Below are 22,262 nucleotides of genomic sequence, written 5' to 3' on the forward strand. Positions count from 1 at the left end.
TTTTCAATAGAAGTAGAATGAGAAACAGGCTCCTTTCTCACTTCCTAAGTTGATGCATTTTCTGACTAAAGACCTTTATTCTGCCTTTGTCAGAGTTTGTCAATCCAACTTTTTCTGCACTTACTTTAATACAATATGAGATGCAATTATCTCCATAGTGTTTACAGCACCTATGCCTTGGGCCATGCTTGCACCTGCAAAAAAGCACAATGAAACACACATTAACTTGTAGCTGTTTTCAATGTCACAGACAAGAGACTTCATAAATTTTTCTGTCCTAAAAAATACATAAAGTGCTATTTTCCCACCTCTCATTCTTCCCATTACCCATTGAAAGGCACTGTGTACTTTTATGGTGTTATAAAAGGACAATAAAAAAGAAAAATACTTTAGTTGTACAGCAAGAAGTGTCTGCACACTTATTTGGAGCCAACCTCTTGCTACACTACACATTAAATACAAAATGAGATAATAAATCTTCTGTTATGATGAACAGACAGAGTGACGTGAACTTTCCCAGTTTGTGTGTTCTGTCTTTCTTTGTGATTCTGAAAGGATATTCAGAAATCATCCATTGTATGTGTCTTTGCATCTTTCATACTATTGTAAGGTTGGATTGGAGGGCAATGAAGAAGATACAAATGCACAGAGATACCCTGTGAAACTTCTCTCAATTGAAAGTCTTTCACTTTGGGGCTATTTCTACTACTGTGTTGATTTTTATGTAGGGCTTTGGATTGGGAATTTGACACTAAGCATTTACAAAAATGGTGGAACACCTGGATTGTACAGTTGTTAGCCCTGAAGTATGCAGAATCAAAAGAAGTAATGCCACACCAGGTCTGAACATTATATATTGGTACAGCCAAGTATTTAAGTTTTAATGCAGAATAAATTACAGAATTTATATACTGTGCCAAATATCTTGGAAGCTTTGAATCATGTACTATGAAGTCTAATGGCCATAAATCATCTGTGAGGTCAATTTATGTAGCAAAAATTGTAATGAGAATGTGATCAGGTTACAGGCATTTAGACTCAATTACCCTGAAAAGAACCATATGGAAGAGAAAGCTGTGAGAGCATTATGACTGAAGTTTTCTGCATGTTGGAAGTTTCAAAACCTTAAAGAAAAAATGCTCTTCTCCACCCACAGACCCCTTGCTCCTTGTATTTAATGAACAGCAGAAGAGCTATGAATTAATGAGCAAACTGAATAAGGGGTATTTAAAACAAAACAGGTAGCAGCAACTCAGCTAACAGAATCTGCATGTGGCTGGAGCTATCTTCTGCTTATAAGTCTTTTGTTGTCTAATATAGTCATGCCTAAGAAGCCACTGGTGATTTCCCTTGTATTTTTCAATTAAAACCCAAAACAAATGATAGGAAGTGTCCAAGTGATGTAGGTCACTTCATTTTTGTTCAGGATATGAGCAAGTAAAGTAAGCCACCACTTTAAAAACACAGTGCACCTGGAAGACTTGCTTCCCTCCTGCATATCAGCAGGTAAAGATCTGGTCATAAAAGTGCCCCTGGAGAGGTAAATGGAAGTGAAGATTCATAGATGTGCTATGAACAGATCCCCAGTCCATTTTTATGCCATCTTTCCTGTACATGAATGTCTCCTTGTGGTACTCAACGTGCCTGAAGCAGACAAATCAAGCCCAGCAGAATTGCAGCATCTGAACACATGAGGCTGACAAGCTATCTGAGGTGCTTTCTTTAAGTTCATATTAAGGGGCAATAAACTGGGCCCTGCAGCTGAGGAGGGAACCTATCTTATGTAGTTTCAAATATCTAGATTGGACCTTTAGCAAAACAGCTTTATACTCACTCTTCACTTTGCAATTTCCTATTTCCTGACAGAGGAGGCAGGCCAGGTGCTACCAATCCTGCTCTTAGGCAGCTCTCCTTTGCCACTCAGAGCTTATTGAATTTACTCTCCCTTGCTAGACAAAACTGCTTGTTGCAAGCTTTTATGACATAAAAGTCTTAAGTTTTGCTTTCATTACAGTTCATCATTTGTCACTGCTAACTACTCAGTAAAACGAAATACAAAACACAGAAATGCAAAGCAGAAGTATTATAAAATATTGTCAAATATAATGTAACAAACCATTAAAATGAGTTACATAACAATGATTAATTTAGTTTTGTTTTATTTGACTCACACTTTGTCCATGAGTTTTTTTGTTAGAGCCAGTAAGTTCATTTGCTGTGACATTTTTTCACAAGGCTTTATCTTTCTATCTACTTTTGAAAACACTGCTTCAGGTGAAAATGAATGAGTGGGGATTTCTTCTTTCCCTACAATGAACCTGAAAGACAAAAAGAAAAGAAAAGAATATAAATAACTCAAATATAAATCTCTAAGCCTTTAAGACAAACTTGAAGTTGCCCACAGGTCTGCAAAAGAAATTGCAATCCTACAGAGCTGCTAAAACTTGTATCTCTGAAAAGATCACTCCACCAACATATATTTAAGTTTCACATAATGGTCACAATTGCTATGAGGAATTTTTTACAACTAGGAACAAAAATATTACTGGAGAAGTCCATCTCTCATACAAAGCAAGAACACCAAGTAAGAAAATAAAAAGGCACATGAAATATCTCTCTATCTCCAGCAAAATGAGGTTACAAAAAGGTTATTTTTATAAAATATCTATTTTGCAAAATCTTCAAAAAGGTTTCACTCCCACAAAAACCATCAAATTTGTTTTGCTTGGCTTTATCTTCAGCCCTCTTTCTTCACCCAGAAGTTGATATTGTCAACACACCAGAGCATCTTAGGTGTAGAATTACTGTATATCAAAGGCAAAGGAGGTCATAGCTGCATGATGTTTCCTAACCCTTTGCCCTGCAATCCAAATTACACTGTACTGTGGAAGTCTTGCTGAGGGCAATGAGGATATAAAAACTTTGTCACTTGGTATGTGACTGGATCTCCCATTAAACTGGTGATTTCAGAAAGCACTGTTTCTGCAAGCTGCCACAGGAGCACTTCATGTCCAGATTCCTGAACTACAGACTCAGTTATTTAACTACTGGAACCTTATATTGAATTCTGCAGCTGTTGAATAGCTGCAGACTATCAAATATTTTCCATTACCAACATCAGCAAGCCTTGTCTTGCTTGATGTCAGCTCTTCTCTTCACCTATAAGCTGACACTGGCAACACACTGGGCTGAGTGATCTGAGTAGCAGAGTACATAAAGGACAGAAAAAAATAATGTGTCTTTGTACTTCTGACACAAGACATGAAGATGGGAGAACTCTGTTTATCTACACAAATGAGTGTGTAACACTAGAGGGTCCCATTGCAAAGTAAATTCTAGGACAGCCTGGACCACTAGGGCAGACACAAGGTTTAGTAGCACATTTAGGATCTCTCAAACAAATACACTACAAGTCCACATATGAGTGTTGGCCACAGAACTACTGTTGTATTCATTCAGCACTTTATAAATACAACAAATAAACCCATAGTCAAAACACTTGCGGCCATTTGCTTCCAGGAAAATATCAGGACCCTTGAATCCCGGTTTTAGAAAGAAAAAAAAGAATGTTCCTTCAAAAACATGCAACCATGTGTCTGCAATTCTTTCCAATAATGGTCCCAAATATTGTAAGATTCCTTTCTTTCCAGCATATTATGCCTTCTTCAAGATATGCTCCATACCCTGAAAGTTGGACAATTTTTACAACAACATAATTTTTCTTAGGAATACTTCTGTGATACAATGCAGCTGCCACTGTGCACATTTCCTCAAAATCTCTACTTTAAGCTACATGATCACAGAAATTTTACTTACTTTAGTGCAGAGTAGGTAAATCCTTTCAAGCCATCTTTGCATCTGAAACACAAAACCAGAATTTTTTTCTACAATAGGCTGCTAGTAATACAATATCAACTGGTGGGGGTTAAATATTGTGTCAAATGGCTGTGGAAAAACACCAGCTCCTCATTAACAGAAAATGGCACATCTGCAACAACTCTGTGGCTATCCTTAACTTCACAGTTGTCACCATGGCCTTGGGACATCTCAGAAACAAAGGGTACAGCAAATAAATGGCAGTGCTTCTCTCTTTTATCCAAACCAAGAGTGTAGAAATTTTTAAAGGACGGTGACAGAATCGCTGGGGTGAAAATGGAAGATTTCATATGACGAAGAATTATTACTTTATGGAAGTCAGGATGAGTTTTACAAAATATAAATGCTACTGCAAGGAGGGTTAGACCTCTAAAATCCCCACCTTCACAAGAGCTGCAGAGAATAGTCAGTCTGACTTTAAGATAAACTGTTCTACTTTACACAGTGCTGATTTCTACTGCTTTTTCCTTTAAGATGACTCCCGATCTGAAAGTCATGGTTTTTCTATTATATAGTGGCTGTTCTGATCCTGAACTTGATTTTATATATCTGTCCTTACAGACTACAGGGCTCCTTGTTTGAGTAATCACCACAGCAGAGTCCACAAATGACTGTGAAAGATTTAGCTTATTGACTTTTTTCTGCCCAGGATACAATGAAAGGAGCTGAAGTTGGCAGCTGCTATGGATTCTTCTTGGAAGACTTCTCAGTGTCATATTGGTAGCAAAGCAAAAAGCAGAAACTTGTTTTTTGGTGTGCTTGTTTGGGTTTTTTTATAGAATTGCATGAGGAATACATCACAGTAACCATGCATTCCTGACATGATCCATAAAGCACAAACTAGAAACTTATCAACACCCCAATTCCAATAACACATCTATTCCTAGAGGAGACAGCACAGAAGTCACAAAAGCTTCATGAGTAGGTGAATGCAATCCTCTGCCTTCTGCCTGCAGAGGTCAAGTTGTCCCTGTAGTGTCTGCCCAAACCTGTGAAGTCTGTGCCTAAATCCTCCTGAAAGCATGGGACACTTTCTCCCAGAAAGCACCACGTAGTCAACGTGTGCTACTCATGGCTGGATAAACATGAACAGCAGGAAGAACATAATGAGATGGACACAGAAAATTCGTGCTTTATCCTGGCATGTGAGTGGCTGTGCAGTGCTGGCATGAAACTGCAGCATTAAACTCTCCTGGGGAACTCTTCCCAAGAGTATGGCCTTCAATAAATACATCCTTCTAAGGACTGTTTTGTAAAGTTCTGCTATTTGTAACCCATTGCTTTGAAAGTACCATCATTTATAATTCTGCTAGTTGTAATCTGACATGATTTATAATCTTACTTTTAAGTAAAATTGTGTTTTTATACAAACCTCCTGGGCAATAATCTTCCTCCTAGAGTACCATGCAGAGAATTCTTGAACTTAAGGAGCAGGATTGGGCCCAGCCACACCTGGGCTCCTGAATGAGTTTAGAAAGCAAGGGGGTCCAGTCCAAATCTCCCTTGGTCAAACCCCACTTCTGGGGAACTCTACCCATGCCCACTCTGTGGGACATAATTCCATAGTCACTTTGTGGGATGTGATATTTGGTTTGCCCCCCCCCCCCTCTGGGGAGCTGTGATCATTTTGTGAGACATGACAGGGCTGCACCCACCCTGTGTGTCGTGACATAGTCACAGTTACACACTGTACCAGAAAATGAATCCTAAAGAGTTTTCCTTTTAAAATAATAGCACCTAAAATATTGGTCATGTATATATGATCTGTACAGGTCCAAGGTAAACACACAAAACCAAAGTTGCTCACTGTAAAATTAACATAGAACCTTGTAACCAAAGATAAGTAAATATTTTACTTTTTATGATTCTTTACCTATGTAATTCAGAAGCTGAAAATTTTCACAGCACTTTTACAGAAGAATGGATAGAAACAACTGGTGAGTGATGGACTGAAACAAATGAAATCAGTTTTGCCCGGAGATCACAGTAAATCACTGGCAGAACTATAAACTGAGACTAAATGCACAGAGTTTACATAGACCTGCTCTAAATACATAATCACAGTCCAGTATCATGAGATTAATTTTAAAGCTCCAGTGCACTGAAAGTTGAATGCCCTTTGAGTTCAGGGTATTGAACACACTATATCTGCAAGCTGCCAGCTCAAGAACAAGGCCTTAGTTTCTGCTTCTCTTGTCCTGTCAACTGAAACCATACACAAACTGAAATGTAAACGTGAATATAAGAATTTCTAGAGAAACATCAGAACAGAAAAGCTGTAACAGTAAGAGCATATTATTATGCCCATTTTTTACTTAATAACTCCAATGTAACTGCAGATTGAGTTTCAAGTGTTCAATTATTTCTTTATTGCACCACCAGATGTCCCTGCCCAACTAGTGCTCAGGCTGACTCGACCTCACTGATGCCATCCTGCAAGTCATTTGCTTTAAAATTTCCTCAGAGCAATTGCCAGAAAATCCTTTCTTCACTAAGACTGAAAATAAGAAGACACCTGAATCACTGACGAGAAACCAACACTCCAACCCCCCTCTCCATTACTCCAACAAACATGAAAACGATTGCTAATGCCTACTGTAATTACAATATTAAAGTTATTTCTATACTTCTAAGTATTTGGTGTGTATATATATAAAATAAGTTTCAATATATATTATTCATAATTTAAAAATTTTTCTTATTTATTCTATATGGTTGTAGATGTACAGCTATGAATCCCCTTGCAAAATGCACCAAAGCTAAATACATAGTTTAATATGGAAGTAACACCAGAGGTAAAATTCAATTTTTTTTCTTATTAACTTCCTAATTTTTAAATGATACCATAATAGAAGTGCTATATTAACTTCTTAAATAGAACTTAATTCATTTTGCTTGCTGCCTAAAATTTCTTGTGTAAAGTCACTATGCAGACTAATGGGTATGTGAAAATATCAAAATTAAAGAGTTACAAAAACGGATCCGTAGAGAAAAGATACTCTCTATCAAGAGTAATATGCACTGTAACCTTCTCATCTCAACCGTCTCTTCTCATTCTCAGTGAGAATTTTCTTCTTAAAATGAAGTGGCAATTGGCTTTAAATAATGAATTCAATATATTTAAGTATATTAAAGGCTTCAGAAGACTGGTCTAGAGACTGGAATTGCCTTATTATTCCCTCACTAGGTATATAACACCAGCAGCAATAAAAATGCCACTACACCGACTCCAAATACATTTATTCTTTTTGGGAACTACAATGACACACACAGGGACCGCCACAAACTCAGCAATTGGGCTCCATGGGGACTGCTGAGGTCCAACACTAACTGCTCATGGCACATTTCATGAACACCTGGCAGCTAATAACTGAACTAAGACTAATGATTTGCTTCATATAGCCACTAATTGGTAATAATAATGCCACCACTAATTGGTAATAATAACTTTTACTCAATGCTTCATTGCTCAAGGGGTAAAAAAGCCTGCACTCTGCTGCTGACCCCCCATGAGCCATTCAAGCTGCAAATGAGCACAGTAAAACCCATTACATGTGCCCAGCATTGTAGATATCTCTGAGATGGGAAAAATCTCAGCAGTGTGTTATAAGCCTGTTTTTAAGGTACTACTCAACCAGGAATGTGTGAGGTCAGTTGTACTCAGCATAATTCACCTCTGCCACCATTCCCAGCACTCAGAATGTCCCAGAGACCAAACCCAAGCTGCAGGAGGGTGGCACCATTTTTTCCCCAGAGAACAATAATTTAAAGGGCACGAAATCTGGTTAGGTTTTCTCATGAAAGGGAAATTTTTCCGTGGTAGAGAGCCAGCAGCACCAGCAACTCTGACAGCTGTCCCCACTGACATGGGGTGATCATGGCACAGGTACATGAAATGTTCTCATCTGCTTGAGCTTGACTTTGGCCAGAGCCATGGTTGCAGTCAGAAAAACAGAAGAATCAAGGAGCCAAAGTAATAAATTTGGGTTACCCGATCTCCCCTGCTGGGAATTGGCACATGAGCAAATAGGGTCGATACTAATCGTGCATATTTATAACATAAATTTAACTTATGACCACACACATTTATTTTTTCATAAAGAAAACAGGAAAAGTGGAATGGAGCCAAGGCTTGATATTATACTTCCAACAAGACAGGAACTAGCTCCAATCATTAATGTTTGTGTATGTAAAGAGACACTTGGATGCACATTTCTCTCCCTCCATCCTTTGAGAAGTTCCCACACTGAACTCTAAGACTGGATGCCAGCACTTATTTTTAGGTTTTTTTTAAAATCAGTATGCCTTGTCACAAGTCTTCTGAAGTTTTTTTTTTTCATGACCAATGGACATACCTTGTGCAAGGAGCTTTCTGAGCACACTAGTAACTTTTCACGCACGCGACTGGTAAGGAGAAAACAGCTCACAGCAACAAAATAATCCATGTTTAACAACAACTCTATACTGCTCGTGTTATCCTTCAGGGTAAGAGTAAATCAGAAACTCTTAGATGCAGAGCTCTCATTATGGCCATGTGGGAAGGAAACACTGCAAGCACAGGACATGGGTTGGGATCTTCCTGTAGCACATCTGCCCAAGAAGACTGACCAGGGGAACCCCCTTTCTGGATTAAGGGAGGATCACAGTAATGAAACAAAACTGCATCCCTTGCTACTAGGAATCAAAGACTATCTCTACAGTCCTTTTTAAGCTGTGTTGGACCCTAGAGGAAAATCCATTTTCTGTTTTAAGCTACACAGAGAGGTTACCATACCTTCCTCCTCCTGTTTCTCTATACTTCATTCCTTGTCATCCCCCCAGTAAACAGCAACAGTGTCATTCTAAATGTCTTCTAAATACACTTAGCTTCTTCCCTCTACATCTCCTCTTCTGCTCTAAGTCCAAGTCATATTTTACATTTTCACCTACCTGTCCTCTAAATGTTATTCTCAAAAGTTCATTTTTCTTAAAAAAAAATCCACCTGTACCCTTTCCATACTTCCTCATCATCTGACACTATCCACCATCAAGTGTGTTGTGACTTCGAGACTGAAAGTGCAGAACAAGCATCACAGAAAAACAGAATTATAATGAATTTCAAGAATCAAGGACATACCCTTAATCATTCTAAATAAGAGAAATAAAAGAATTAGTTCTACTCAGTTCTAACCTGTTTTGAGACCAATTTGTTTATTTGGTAACTGTAATGTAGAATAAAATTTCGGAAATACTCACTTCCCAAAAGGGTGTGGAAACCAAGAACAATTCCAAACCATTAAGATCTTCCTCACTGAGGTAATTATAAGAAATAAGGTAGTTCAAAGTGAAGTATTGTCTATCTCTGGATATAAAATAAGAGTTAACCTAGTCAAGTCTGATAAGACAAAGGAATGTGAAATCAAAGGTTGTCTCAAAATGTGCACCACTAGCATTGTTTTCAATGGAAAACCACATATTTTCATTCTCAAATGGAAAATATGATTTCTAAAAATGACTTATTATTCCACAAAATCTATTTTGACTTGTCATTATTTAGTAGTGATCTTTCCAACTACCTGAACAGTATCAAGATACTTCTCACCAAAGATGAACATGATTACTGAGCTAATCTTAGTGCCCAAATCCACCGAGCTGTCAGTGTTTCTTCCACTGTTCTTGCCAAAGCTCAGGAAGAAGCCCCATCCCAGCAGACCACACAACACCAGGAAAACCAGTGGTAGCTACAGGCAAAGAACATGTCACAACTCAGAGATGCCTCCTCAAGACTCAACAGGATCATGAGGCACAACTTGTGACTTGTGCAGAGAAAATCTAATGGCAAATTCAAGGGAAAAAAAGGATTTACAGTCAGATTCTCTCTCCTGTGAATTTCCCCTTTTCTGAATTAAACATTTATTTTCTTTCTAGCTTTCCTCATAAGTGTTCAGCCAGGATTAGATAAAAATTCTAAGGGGCAATTATAACAAAAAATGTAATCTCGTACACCATGGACAACACTTGGCTTTCAGAAGACATTTCAGAAATCAGATTAAAAATAACCGACTGAAGTCAGAAGTGTTGTAGTAAAAAACTCATAAAAATTATACATCAAACTATAAATGTGCAATGAAGCTTGGATCAAAATGTCTCATTGCTTGTGTTTCAAAATCAGATTGATATTTAACATTTGTGTGTTTAAATAAAAAATGAAATAACATATCCATGAAATTTCTTTTATCCATGCTTGAAATATAACATGGTATTTAGAAAATGCAATGTTGTAATAAGTATTATATGCAGTGAATAGAAAACTACATTTTTTAAAAAAAGCAAATGAATACAAAGAAAGAGCATGTAGGAACAACACTCAAGAATGAAAGAAGCACAGTAGAGCATGTGAATTTTTTTTCCTAGACCTATATTGAATACATCATTTACAATACACGAAAAGAAAGGGTGAAGGGAGATGACAAACAGTGTAGTCAACAGTGAAATATGGTCCTGTTAAGCTTACTTTTTTTAAGAAAAATTGTGCAATTCTGGAAAGAAAGTGGCACTGACATTGAAAAGCCAGCTGTTTATACTGAAGTTAAATTACAGTACAGGATTCAGAGTTGCAAAGCAAACCTGTTACCAATCAGCACTTTGCATCTGATTATTAATAATCATAATTATTAATTTGTGTGCTACTGCCAAATATGAAATCAGATTTCTAGTGATGTTAATTATCCTGCTACCTATAATGCTTTCTTTTTTTCAGATACTAGTGATTCCTGAAATATGCATTTCTGAGTAAATGGAAATTCTCTCAAAAGTTCTTAAAAGGAAAAGAAAATAATTACATTTTATTATTATAGCTGGATACACAGCCCTTCCATGCCTTTGTGTGGCAACAATGCTGTACTGTGGGCTCAGGAACAGCAACTGAGTCACTCAGATGGCCACATTCCCTTCTCAAAACCCTTCATCAAAGCCTCTGCCTCACACAGCTAATAGAGGAAGCCAACATCCATTAAAAGAGCTGACTAAACAATGAAGCTAAGGATTTATCTGACTGGTTCAATTGGTTTGTTGAATTTTGGAAAATGACGTCATTTTTTGAGTACCCAATTTTAACCTTTTTCCTACAAGTGTTCTATGAAGAAAACATAACTTTCTGCTCCAGCAAGACCCAAAGACTCTCCCCTACATCAGGTACAGACCAAAAATGGGAAATGACAAAAAAACTCAGGAGGTATGAAAATGGGAAGTCAAATTGCCTCTAGGGGCACGAGGATACCAAGAAATGTACCTTGAAGTATGCACAAAACCACATCCACCCCCACCACTGAGGCTGTGCTGATGCTGTTTCATTGTTGTTAGAACAATGACAGCAGTCACCAAAGGGATTGTTATGAGATTATAAGAAAATATCTTAAATTCATTTGGGTTTGGCTCAGGTTAAATAAGGGCAACATCTGCAGCAATTCTATGCTACCTTGAGATCTCTGCTAAATTTATCTACTGTCAAGATCTCCTCTCACTTTTTCTACTGGCTCTCAGTAACTGGAAAGAAGAAGAAGAAGAAAAAAAGCTTGCTGGAGCTGTTTTCTGTAAATATACTTCATGCTATTTGCAGGTGATTTAAAATTTCAGTGGGTTAAACCTCTCTTATAGAGACTGATTGATTCAAGTATTCAACAGAAAGAGAAATAACATTTGCTTTCCCCTGTTGATACCATAATTGTATTTAAGGAAAATGTTTGGTGGTTGGCTTTTCTCCAATTTTGGAGAAATCAAGTTTTAATCCACGTTTGGGAAAACGTGATTATGAGGACATGATCCATTTATATTTTCATAGTATCTGTATCTCTCACATTTAATAAAACTGACACACAAAATCAGAATAAACTTATAATGAAATGAAAAGCTATAAAAATATTTTAAAGAAATTACCAATCCATCTCTTAATGCCTAGGCCATTGTCAGGTTACAGAATGAAGTCATTACATGTCTTTTAGATCAGTAAGACATTATTTGTAGTGACTTAAAATGAGATTTTTCACTCTGTTACTCAAAGATATTCTTTTTTGTCTACAATGCAAAATGTTGTTGAAATCACTGAGACTGCTTACAACTAGGTCTTGGACCTTAAGCTTTAGGACAGCAACAGTTTGTTGTTACAGTCAAACTAAATGACCATGCTGCAAAGTTTGTTGCAAGTTCAACCTTTATTTCTGTATTTGTAATATTTATTTGTGATAATTGGCCCATGCAGATCACCCTGCTTACCTGGAATCTCCACACAGATCTCCAGCATGATGCTGTGCTGTGTACATCATGACTCTGAGGTTCATAAGTATCATAGGAAGTCTTGAAAAGAGATTAAAATCTCAAAGCTGTGCTCAAAGAACCACAGGGTGAACAAAGTATTTGTGCACAGCCTCAGAGCACACTATTTTGAGAACCAAATTTCAGCACTACCACAAAAATTTACCCCTGAATAGCCCCTTGCTGGCTTAAATTGTACTAAGAGACCTAATTTTAATCTAACATAGTTTTATTTTAAACTACTACAATGCTGTTCAAATCATATTTTTAGTGCTGCACATCCAGGTGCAGTATTTTAAATAGAAAGTTGAATCACCAAAAAAAAAAAAAAAGTTAAGAGACTGGTCATGAAACTTGGAGTGATATTACACAAAGCCCAAGTCTACAGGTCACAGTCAGACAGGGCAAATGTCACTTCTGCAATGAACTTCTGGTCCTTTCTTATTCTAAGAATCACACAAAGGTGGCTTCTGAACATCTGTAATGCTTCCAACTTTGATTTTTTTAGAAAAACTTCAAACAAAAAAGCCCCAAAACCTCCATACTAAAAATATGATCAATCACTCAGATAAAACACAGAATCTTCAAAAAAATACAAAGAAACCCCTCATTATAATTATTTAACAATCAGTAGAACATCCTACTACTATTTCACTCTGCAAACATATCAGGGGCATTTACAGCTATCACACAGAGGTGGTGTCAAAGCCCCAGTTCTACCACTATAGAGAGAGCACCTCCTGTCTGGACTCTGTTACAGTGTCTCAGTTCTTGGGTTAAAAAGGTGTGATGGAAATACCAATTTTCTTTATGTAATTTTCACAGGACAATTTCTAGCATCTCCAAAATGCAAAGCATGAACACGAGTTGAATCAAGGAAATCAGAAAAGTCCAATGCACCTCCCCATAGATAAAACATTCTGGGAGAGGCTTTCATGGTGACTTTCTGGAGGCTGGAATGCTGTTTTTTCAACCTTTGAGACTGGAAAGGCTACTCAAAATTTCCATTATATTTCATCTCTACAGAGAGATCTAGACACTTGTGAATTCCTCTGCACTCACATGTAGGATACATAAAAAATCAGAATTAAGATTAATCGAAGAAATATCAGCCTCACCTTCCAGGCTGGGGAAGTAAGGTTATTACCTGGAATTTCCACACGGATCTCCAGCATGATGCTGTGCTGTGTACATCATGACTCTGAGTAAGGTTTGCCACAGGGACATTATTATAAGCATTTTTCACATTTCTCTTGCAGAGCACAGGAATTACACCAATCAGCAGACAGAATGCATGTAGTTCAAAACCACAATACAGTGTGACTATATCACTGAAAAATAACCTCAGAACACTACTTTTTCTAACCCAGTCCATATATATGTATTTCATTGTTCTTCAGTGCCTTATGCTACATATGTATGCAATTAGATGGTTCTCCATTTCTAGAATGCTTCATCAAAATATGCATGTATATGCAACTGATATGGCTTTACCTAAAATATACCATTAATCAAGTATTTATGTCTATTGGTCACATTTCAGCACAGTGGCAATGTTGCCAGTGATGTCTGACAGTGGGAATGGGGCTTATGACTTTAAACTACACCTTACTTCATCTCCCTCTAACTTTTTACAGAAGTCAAGAAAGTTTTAAATGAAAAATAGTCAACAATTCACAAAAAAAACCCCACCAAGAAACCCAAACAACAACAAACAAACAAACAAAAACCCAAAAAGCCCCCACATAAAACACAACAGGTAATAATACTTGGGTAAAATTTGGACTGTAAGAACAATGATGTGCTATTGTGATACCACATTGGGAGCTGGAAGTAATGCCCACTTGTGTTACCTTCAACTACCTAGACAGAAAACATGAGGCACTACACTCAGAACCCAGAACTTGCACATTAAAAGAATAAATTTGTTTAGCAAGGTAAATAAGTTGACACTTACAGAACAGAAACAATTTGATTTGATTTGATTCAGACTTCAGACCACTGGAAAATGTGACATCTTTTAAAAACAATCAGGGATGCATAACCTACTGACAGGTATTTAGAACAAATCCAAAATAGGTTAAACAATGTAATGAGAGATCCACAAGGACCTCCCGTGGATGTTTGCTACTCAATAATGTCAGCAGTGAGAGGTGATCAAGCAAAAAGTGTATGAATATTGCATTTTCAGACAACACCAAACAGAAAAGGGTAAACAGAAGAAGACATTGGCTCAGAAAAATTAGGATGCTATTCATTGATTCTAAGCAGATTACATATAAGCAGAAAGAATCAAGTACACAAATACAGGATGTTATTCCATAATAAATGTTTTTATGCATAACATTTCAAGGTACACGTACTTCAGGGAAACAGGAATAAAGCAATGAGAATTGCTGGAATGGGAAGTTTGAAATAATTGGGGTTGTTCACTCTAAGAGACCAACAGAGAAGGGTAGAAGGAGGCAAGGAAAGAAGAAGCTGGGAGGATGTGGTAAGTGGTCACTACTTAGGCTTGCTACAAAGTGGAGGGAATAATCTGTTTTCTACAATGCTTGTGGTGGACAGAATAAAAAGTAACAGATCATCAAAGTTCCATCAAAATATATTCAGATTAGACACCCAAAAAATCTTGTGATAAGAATCACTAGGAATAGGTTGTTTATGGATGCCATGAACTCTTCATTACTAGAGATTTTGAAGAACAAGTTAGTGTGATATTTTTACATGACTGGTGTAAGTGATGCTTCCTTAAGATACAGGTAAAATTAAACAACCTCCCATTAGCTCTTTAAGTCTTTTTATTCCATATTAAGAGACACAAAAGTTTAAATAATGCTTACAAGCTCCCAAATATTAAAATATTAAACAACTGTACAACCTTATCAAGGGGGAAAGAAAAAGTGGAGAACCTTCAGAGCTGCTCTGAAGGTTTCTTTATCCTAATAAGAGAGAAGTATCACTGCAGTGAGTGAGCATCAGAAGAGCCTCTCACTCCAAAGGCAATGTTCTACCCAGGTCAATAAGAGGGACCAAATAAGAAGTGTAATACAGGAAGACAAATTTTGGCACACTGGACCTGCTAATACCACACATTTTAGCAGGAAAGGAAGAAAATCAGTACACAAAGGATTTCCATCACGAAGTATTTCTTCAGCTCTGACAGCTTCCCAGTGAAAAAGTTCAATATAGAGTAATATCTAAGATGTATGGACTGTTTTCTTCAGGGGATTACATCTCCCCCCAAGTGAGAACATGTCTTTTTCTAACTGCACCTGATGCTGACTCACAGACTGCTCTGGATGCTGCAAAGCCATGGAAGCAGACTAGATAAGGCTGCTTAATTTGTAATTTGCAGTAATTAGGTGGAGATGCATCCAAGTTCTAGTGACATGTTCTTGGTGGGTTTATGTCTTTGATATACTCATCAATGTTAGGTAAACAATTTTACAAACTTTACACAGCAGATAGTAATTCTTGGACCTATACCACTTTAAGTGCTTAGAATAAGGCTGTAAAATGTGATTCATGCAGAAGCCAACTGCAGAAAAATTATTATGGTTTCAAAATTCCACTTGTAATCCAGCAAGTAACTACAGCAATAGCTTTTTACATTAGTATGGCAACCACAAGTAAACATAATTATGCTTAAGTCAGGCAAGTTATTATTAAGTATGTGAATCAGGCAGTACATAGAAGCTATGTGGTCATCCAGCCCACCAATTACTTACTAAAGTTTAATTTTATTAATTATTTTCCAGTGACTACTGGAATACAACACTGTTTAAGAACAGCAGTATTAAACCAGTTTCAACCAAAATATACAAATAGCTGAAGGTTTAAAAAGATAAGAATTGGTAGAGTGGAAGAAATTAAAGGGCTTATGCAATTAGGTAATTTTATGAAAGTGCAGATTCATGGTATATTTTACATATATACTCACAAAACGCAAGTTTTTAAATAACTGAAAATAAACTGCTCTTCAACAGGATTTAAGAAACCCATAGCACTTGTGAAAAGAGATGATTAAAACTGTAATCGACCAAGAGCTGACGTTTCCTCCCAAAAATGTGAAGAAGCTATGTTTTGAAATGATGTGTTTCAGTCTACAATACTGAGAATAAGGAAAGGATTCATGACAAGGATTAGGATGTTACAAATCATATGGAACATATGAATAGGAGTCTGTTTCCATGTATCAATAGGGGTTTAATTTCTGAATGAGAAGCTTAAGCAGGGGCACATTCTTTTGCCAAACATCCCACGGGTTTCCTAGAATACCCAGACTTGGTAACATCCTCCATTCTAACTTTACTCAATACATTCTTATAGATCTCTGATGAACATTTTATGTAATGCTTGAAAAAGTGAAAGATTGGAACTGATTTTTGAGGAAGATGACAAAAATAGAAATAAAGTTCATGATTGATAGAAAAAGAAATCCTTTCATTCTACAAAGAAATATTTACCAAGAAGAACTTCTCAAAGTTTGCCTCTCTGCCTGCTATCTGAGACCAAGATTTCCCAGGGAAAAAAAAATAATCCTCAAACAGCTGGAACCTATCCTAGAGATACAAAACAAATCACTTGTGAGTGAATTCCACACTCAAAAGCCCTAATCAGTACTCTATACAAGCAAGAAAACAAACAAAACCCAGAAGGAACATTAACATCCCTGGTAACTGGTGTCTACTAATTGCAGAGCATCAGGACAGCTTCAATGGGAAAGCAGAGCCTGAATAGGATTGTCTGATAAACCTACTACCCTCAAACACTCCACACAGTATTCTTGACCCTGCAGGTCACAACCTTTTGCTCCCAAGTCACTCATGCAAAAGGGGATAAAGAGGTTTAGCCCATTCTATTAAATTCTGGTAATTACTGGTTACAGTTTTAAGTCATCTAGCATTATAAACACAGTAATATGGTGAATCACACACGCCCTTTAAAAATATATATATACAATAGACAAAAAGGATCTAATTTAAAAACCTTAAAGACAGCCCAAAACTTTTTAAGGTTAATTACTTTTATATTTACCTGGTAAGAATAGTGTGTAGTAGACAAACTATGGTAGATAAATTAAGATCTAATATCCACCAGTTATGCCTAAACCAAACAAATGTGAGTTATTTCACAAGGAAAAGACATTAGAAGATCTACAACAAAGATGAGCAAAACATCCACTGGCCACAAGTGGGTATGAACACAAGGGTACCATCAGAGAGCAGCACAGTCATAAATAAGTCTTTGGATAGTCAGTTTTCATTCTCAAGTTTCACAGCACTAACAGTTTGCTGTCAAATATAATATTTCTTTTATGGTGTAATTGGGGTACAATCTGCCAAATGCACTGTATAAAAATGATTACTTCACCTTATGAATCACTTTTCATCAACATACTTTTAAATACAGCTGTGGAACTTTTGTTCTAGAAAAACAATTTTACATTGTTGCTTTATCTTCGATGGAGTGAAGGGTGAAGTCAGAAGATTTTGCATTTCTTTTTCATATTTATGTAGTTGTTCAGAATTTTATAAGTATATCTTAGAATACATGAAAGTCCATGCATTTTTATCTTGGAAAACAAAAATAGATGATAATCAGTGACAAAAGTGTATCATGATGAGCTTGCAACAAATTGGCCAGTGGAATGTTGCCATGTGAGTTTTGGGGTGGAGAATTTCACTTCCAGTCCAGTCAGAATTCTGGACTTCCCAGAGTTCTGGAATGCAGATCAGCTGTATTTCCAGTCCTGCTACTGGTGAGAACTAAACCCCTATAGATGTGTTCTTCAAGGGTCAGAACAGGTAGAAATATCTAAAGTGACAGTCTGAAAGGACAAAATAACCAATGTCTGTCTGACTCATACTGAATCCTACTAAAGAATTCCATTAATTCTTTCCTCATTTTCAGATTCATGCTCCATCCCTATGGGCCAACAGAAAATAAATTAAAGTTTAGTAAACAAGGGGCAGAGGAAAGTTCATTACATGCAATTTGCACCATTAATAGTTACAGTGCTTTCTGAGCTTTTTCAGAAAACGTTCCCATAACGTTTTTGTTGGTTTGGGTTGGTTTTGTATTTATAATGTGGACAGAATTACACTATTTAAAATATTTCTTTGGAAGGCAATCCTCCAGAATGTTTTGCATTCCTGCTCTCAGCACAAATATTACAAAGTTAAGAAGCTTCTTGAGACAGGCAAGCAATGCTGATGTCTAGGAGACTCAGGAACTCTATAGGTACAAACTTACAATGCCTTGAAGCTTCAGAATATTTCAGTAGTCAAGTCACAGAGGCTCCACAGAGTCCTCTTCTGCATTTTGATTTGGTCATACCTATTTTAGCTCTCTCTAAATCAAATTCTATCATTTTCTTTTATCCACAATACACCCCAGACTTTCCTATACCTTGCAAGTAGGTAACTGGGGTTGCAGAATGTCTTTCCTCACATGGAAGCATGTTAAGACGCAAGCTCTATAGTGCTTGTGTTATTTAAGACTGAATAACTCTGCACTTCTGCAGTAAAGCTCTTGGCTTGCCAGTACAGGTTTCCACATGTTAAGAAACTGTGGGAAGTGCACATACACACTCTGGAGTTGTTGGTGTTTTGTATAACAAAGCTGTAGAAAGAGAAGATGAAGAAGAGATATCTATTATGATAAAATCATAAAATGGTTTGACTTGGGAAAGACTTTAAAAATTATCTAGTTCCAAACCCTTGAACGGGCAGGGGCACCCAACCAGGTTGCTCAAAGTCCCATCCAATCTGGACTTCAACACATCCAGAGATGTGGCATCCACAACCTCCCCACAAATTTATCTTCTCCCCTAAGCTTTATTTTGCACTCATGGAAGACTCTTACTCATGGAGGAGTCTTACTGGACTCTACACTGCCCAGCCTGTTGTCTGATGTTTGTATACAAGGTTTTTATGTTGTCCCATCAAAATGTAATTTGCATGGCTGCCAACAGAATCACAGAATCGTATTGTTGGGAAAAGATCTATAAATTCACCAAATGCAACCATCTACCCAGAAAGAACCACCATGCCCACTACAACATGTCCTGAAGTGCCACATGTATACAGATGTCAAATGATGACTCAGTCACCTCGCTGGGCAGCCCCTACCAGAGCCTGACGACTCTTTCAGTAAAGAAATTTCCAATATCTAGACTAAGCCTCCCCTGGTGCAACTTCAGGCCATTTCCTCTGGTCCTATCATTATTTGCTTGGGAGGAGAGGTCAACACCTCTCTACAACCTCCTTTCAGGTAGTTGTAGAGAGCAATCAGGTCTCCCCTCAGCTTCCAATTCTCTAGACTGAACAATCCCAATTCCTCAGCCTCACAGGGCTCATTCTCTAAACCCTAGAGCAGCTTGGTTGCTCTTCTCTTGACTCACTTGAGAACCTCAATATCCTTCTTGCAGTGGACAATAACAAAAAATAACCTAACTTTAAAACTCATATTGAAACAATATTCAAAATAAATTCAAATTTAAGAATTTGTAACATTCATCAACTTTTTGCTCTGATACTGCAAAGTATGCCAAAATTTTTGATCCAGTGATCAAAATCTGCAACACTTGGTGACTTCAGTAAATGATACTATTAAACACACCACTAAACAAATTCACAGAATTATTTCTGCTATTTAAACAAAACTGAATTATTTTCCTTTAAAGGAGATAACGTTAACATCACAGAAGACAGAAAAATGGACTGCTCTCTGTTATCCCTCCCTCCTGTCAACACAGCAATGCCTGTATTCTGCTTCTGTAAACTTCTATAAACCTTTGATCAGAGGGGGGGTTTAGGTAAGGATGTGCTTTCAGTATCGGGTTGAAATTCACTTGGAGAAAGAATTTTTTAATTCACCAATTAAATAAAAAATAGTATAGTATTTTCTGTTTGTCTTCTATCATATTGAAATTTTTATGCACGGGTAGATAAATTCCTGAATTAATTTGGCATCCTGATTCAGCTATGTATTTTCATGTCCTGTGCAACTTAGCTTTCAAGCAGCTGCATACCAATAGCATTGTGTAGCTATTTACCTACCTTGCCAGCACATCACAGTGCATCATGGTTAACTTCTCTCAATTAGGTTGGTTTTTTTTAAAAGGAGATTTTTTTCTTATTTTCTATTTACAGTAAAAAAAAAAAAAATTAAAATAGCAACTTTATAAAACAGCTATACACAGTCCTTTCTAATGATAGAAAAAATACCAAGACACTTAAATGCCTTTCATTATCGACCATTTAAGTTTTAGGGCATTTTGATCATCCACATTCAACTTCTCTAGATATAGATAAAGAACAGGAGAGCAGCAAAATTTACATAAGTTAGATTTTTTCACTGATTGTTAAACCAAGAGGTACCTCAGGAGCAAACAAATTCACCAAGCCTCATTTCAAGGAGTTTAACACTCTTGTGGGCTCTCTGGGGTCTACAAAGGCTCACCTGGGAGCCTGTGATAACCAGGCTCATGCCTACACAGCTGTTTATTTTCATAAAAAAAGCAGAATTTACTGTATCTTTGGGACCTTTATGCTTTTGCAAATCTGACTAAAACTGACTGTTAGGTTCACAGGTTCCTAGGAAGAAGACTGGAAGAAACACAAGACTGTGCTGTTGCAAACATCTCTCTCCTCCTTCAAAAAACAGGCTAAGAAAGGATGCGGGGTCAGAATTTCACGTGTAAATGTACATGAGGTTTTGCAGTGATGTCCTCTGACAGAAATTAAGTCTGTTAGAAGGTTAATGTGAAAAAGTTAACATAAGAAGAACAAACTCTACCTGCACCTTATCTTGTTCACATCTCATCATCTGTTTTTGTGGGAAGTTTCTATCAACATACATACACAGTATGATTTTTTTTCAGAACTTGCATACTAAATGTCCATTGTATTTTGAAATGGAGACTCCCATAAATCATTTTTACCTGCTTTTTTTCCACAGACTGTGTCAGTTTGTAGATAAAAAATTTTGAAATCCACAGTCTACATGAAAATTACCCTGTTTGTTGCTGAAAACATTAAGTAAGCAATTTTAAAACTTATATGGGACATTTTTGTAAAGAGTGTGGTGTGGTGTAATAATGTGTCATAATAATGTGTCTCTTTTTTTTAATAGCATTCAAGGAAGCAGTACAAAATTACAAAAAGCAATATAAAACTGGAATAATTTCTTTGCAACAAAATTTCTACATCAATGCTTTAATGAGTATGGTAATCTGAGCTACAAGTATCTTCCCCAAAAGCCCCATGGTTTATAACACATCTGTGCAAAACACTGTGGATGTGTATACAAACTACATCATAAGCTAGATACAATCTACATTATAAATTACTCCTCAGCTCTTATCTTTCTCAGTTCCCAGTGTCAGCTGAAAAATTAAAACATCACACTGACTTGCAAATTAATATCTGTAGGCATAAATTAATGTATATAGGTGTATCCACATAAAATTATTCACTGATGAATAATTTTAATTAAGCAAAAATCTTTGTATTTCTCACACACTAGTCTCAAGGAAATTTCAGAAAGTACGACTGAAAGGAAAATCTGCAGTTTGATGCTATTCATTGTTAATATTGTTTGGAAACACTTCTTTTTGAGGCTATATTAGATGAGAAAAGGCATGTAAGTTGCAGCAGTATTAACCACACGGTCACAAGAAGAAAGAAAGCATTATAAAGAACATTTCCCATTTGCAGATAAGTGCAGAAAAAAATGGGAGTCTAGGTGAAATGGGAAAGCATTACGATTTGGGCTATCCACATTTTCCTCATCTTTCAGGGAGGTTCCCAATATGAGAATCCTACCCTTTCTTCCTATTGCTTTTTTTCTAAACATGTAGATGATATGATGGTCCACACCATTCGACATGGCCTGCCAGAGAGTTGTGGAGTTCTACTGAACTTTGACAATATCCTTCATGAGTAATGTACACACATACTTATCTCTATATATATGTATATGTATATGTGTGTATGTATGCATATACACACACACACAGAGGCATTTTTTTGTCTTGACCTCTAGCACAGACACCTATCTCCATGGGTAAAATTTCTGTTAAATGCCAT

General features: G+C 36.8%; 1 protein-coding gene across 1 annotated transcript in view; it reads right to left on the minus strand.

Moving 5' to 3' along the window:
* TMEM135 (transmembrane protein 135) overlaps positions 1-22,262 on the minus strand; it is a 162,480-nt gene that overhangs the window by 13,741 nt on the left and 126,477 nt on the right. The window contains exons 7-9 of the mRNA XM_030463553.1: positions 3,817-3,858; positions 2,172-2,318; positions 125-194 (exon numbers count right to left, since the gene is read on the minus strand). Of these exons, the coding sequence (XP_030319413.1) occupies positions 125-194; positions 2,172-2,318; positions 3,817-3,858 (259 nt within the window). The remainder of the gene's footprint in view (positions 1-124; positions 195-2,171; positions 2,319-3,816; positions 3,859-22,262) is intronic.

This window comes from Calypte anna, chromosome 1 (genome assembly GCF_003957555.1).
Source record: "Calypte anna isolate BGI_N300 chromosome 1, bCalAnn1_v1.p, whole genome shotgun sequence".
Taxonomy (NCBI): Eukaryota; Metazoa; Chordata; class Aves; order Apodiformes; family Trochilidae; genus Calypte; species Calypte anna.